This window comes from Teleopsis dalmanni, unplaced genomic scaffold, assembly GCF_002237135.1.
Source record: "Teleopsis dalmanni isolate 2A unplaced genomic scaffold, ASM223713v2 unscaffolded_contig_0975, whole genome shotgun sequence".
Taxonomy (NCBI): Eukaryota; Metazoa; Arthropoda; class Insecta; order Diptera; family Diopsidae; genus Teleopsis; species Teleopsis dalmanni.
This window is the reverse complement of record NW_024032357.1, coordinates 1-2291: the sequence shown is the minus strand read 5'-3', so window position 1 is coordinate 2291 and position 2291 is coordinate 1. Positions and strand designations below refer to the sequence as shown.

Below are 2291 nucleotides of genomic sequence, written 5' to 3'. Positions count from 1 at the left end.
AAATACAGTAGCTGCTGACTATAACATGGATAAAAAAATCTGCAGACGGCTGCTTATTTCAAAAATCTTACACTTTGCGAAGCTACTTTATGTTCTAATACTATGCCACTATATCGACAACCTTACTGTATAAGACCATTATTCTCCTAACAATTTTTACATAAATATTAGGAACTTAGGCGCTAAGCAAAGAGCAACCTGATCTCTAAACTACGTTTGGAAAGAAAAACACAGTGAAGATTTATTAGCTGCATATATCAGGAAGATCGAGCTCAAATATGTTTCATTTTTGCAATGAATTACTTTAGTTTCAACAGATACTTAAAATCAAATTCCGAAGATTGTTGTGAGCTAGTCATGCACCTCGTATGACATTGAGATATGATTGGGATCGGTAATAGACTTATTGAAAGATTCTAAGATCGAAATCTATTTTAGAACGAAGTGAAAAGTTTAATATTATTATACATTGTTAATATTATTAATAATTTGTTTATCTTGCCAGAGCTTTACGATTACTTTTAATAGATTTATATTGAAACTATATGCGAAAACCGACAGAATGCCCTACTTATCACTATCTTACCTCAAAATAATCACTAAACGCACGGGGCGGTATGCAAATCTTAGATCAGTCATTGAATAATCATGAAGCTTATGAGGAATACACAAACTAGTCAGTGAGATGGGTGGGACTCTGCAGAAATCCCCTAGCTAACAAAGAGTAAAAGTGCCCAGATGGAATAACTCGGAAAAGACTGAAGATATATAAGTGATTATAAACATATTTTAAAAAAAGCATATATGTTTTTACAAATATTTTTTTTCATCTTCACTTTTCAAAATGAGTCGGATACAAGTCTATGAACGTGTGACCGTTTTCAAAAATTATTTTATATGGTGAAAAAATAATGCTGAGAAGAAATATTATACACTTGCCTAGTTAAACTATCTCAACATCTGCGGTATTAATTTTTACATTGTTAGACTACCAGACAAATGGACAAAATCTAATCGCTTTCGCTTTATGATAAGAAATACATATGATTTATGTGACCTCTAAAGTCTGCTTCAGCACATTACAAACAGCTTAAGTACCTGTGATTTACTATAGCGTGAACGATGACTTATAATTCCATTAATTATTAATTTAATTAATTACTTTCGTTTCTGCCAACTTTTAAAATAACTGCAAAAAAAAACTTTTTTGTCTTATCTGAACATTCATAGTTTTTCAATTAATCTCTGCTTGTTCAGTGTTAACAACTTTTATATCTTAAAGATCAAACATAAGCCTGAGTGTAGTTAGCAACATCTTATAGTAAGTTATAAAACTTTACTATTATATAACTTTAAAATTAATTATTATTTATAAATTAATAAATTTAATTATTATATAAAAAAATTACTCAAAGTAATTTTTTCTAAATACAAAATAATTTTCTACTTCATCAAATTATTAATACGAGGCTCTTCGAATACCAAAATTCCCCACTTAAAATTTATTTTTATAGAAAAATAATTTTTTCAAATTTTTTTAAACAAGTTTTATTGGCACTTATGTGAGTTTTTAAAGCACTTTTAAATATGCTTGAATTTTTTAAATAAATAAAAATAAATAAAATTAAATTCAAATAAATAAGGTAGAATAGTTTAAATTAAATCAATCACATTTAGTTCAGCACATTCAAGTAGAGAACACTTCTAGCTTTGATATCGTTGAGAAAACTCAATTGGTTGGAACTTAAGACGTTGTAGGTATTTTCTAAAATCAGCTTCATTACTAAAGTCTTTAATAGGAAACTTTCCAAATCGACCATTCACTTTGGCCACAGCATAATACACTGGATAAGCGCCTGGCGCGAGATGCACACGCATTGTTTTACTCAGCACTTCACCATCTTCCAAGCCATTTGCTTGATTGTACAAAAAGTGCAAATGCTTTTGCTTTTGTTGTTGCTTTTGTTTGCGCGCTTTGACCTCACGGTGTATGGGTGAATCAGTGACTGCATTTAATTCCAATGGACGTGGCTTACGTAGTCGTTTGGAGTTTACGTAACTGCGGTAGAACGGCTGCAATGATTGAATTTTGAACAAAGACGAGTCCATATTGCCAGAGGGGTCATCTTTAACAGATGGTAAATCCAATGGATTTACACGTATGACCTTTTGTGTCGTGTTCTCCACATCTGGTATGACATCCTCTGAAATCACCACAAATTGTGGTTCATTTGTGCGACGCTTTGCTTCAGCTTCGGCAGATGCTTCAGCTTCAGCAGTGGGTGCGGTAT

At 31.6% G+C, this 2291-nt stretch overlaps 1 protein-coding gene across 1 annotated transcript; it reads right to left on the bottom strand.

The window, feature by feature from the left end:
* Positions 1 to 1559: 1559 nt before the first annotated feature.
* LOC119663838 lies at positions 1560 to 2286 on the bottom strand (the record flags this gene model as incomplete). The annotated part of the gene is made up of 1 exon (XM_038073439.1): positions 1560 to 2286. A coding segment is annotated over one exon (582 nt), but the record flags the coding sequence as incomplete, so codon positions are not given.
* Positions 2287 to 2291: the final 5 nt, after the last annotated feature.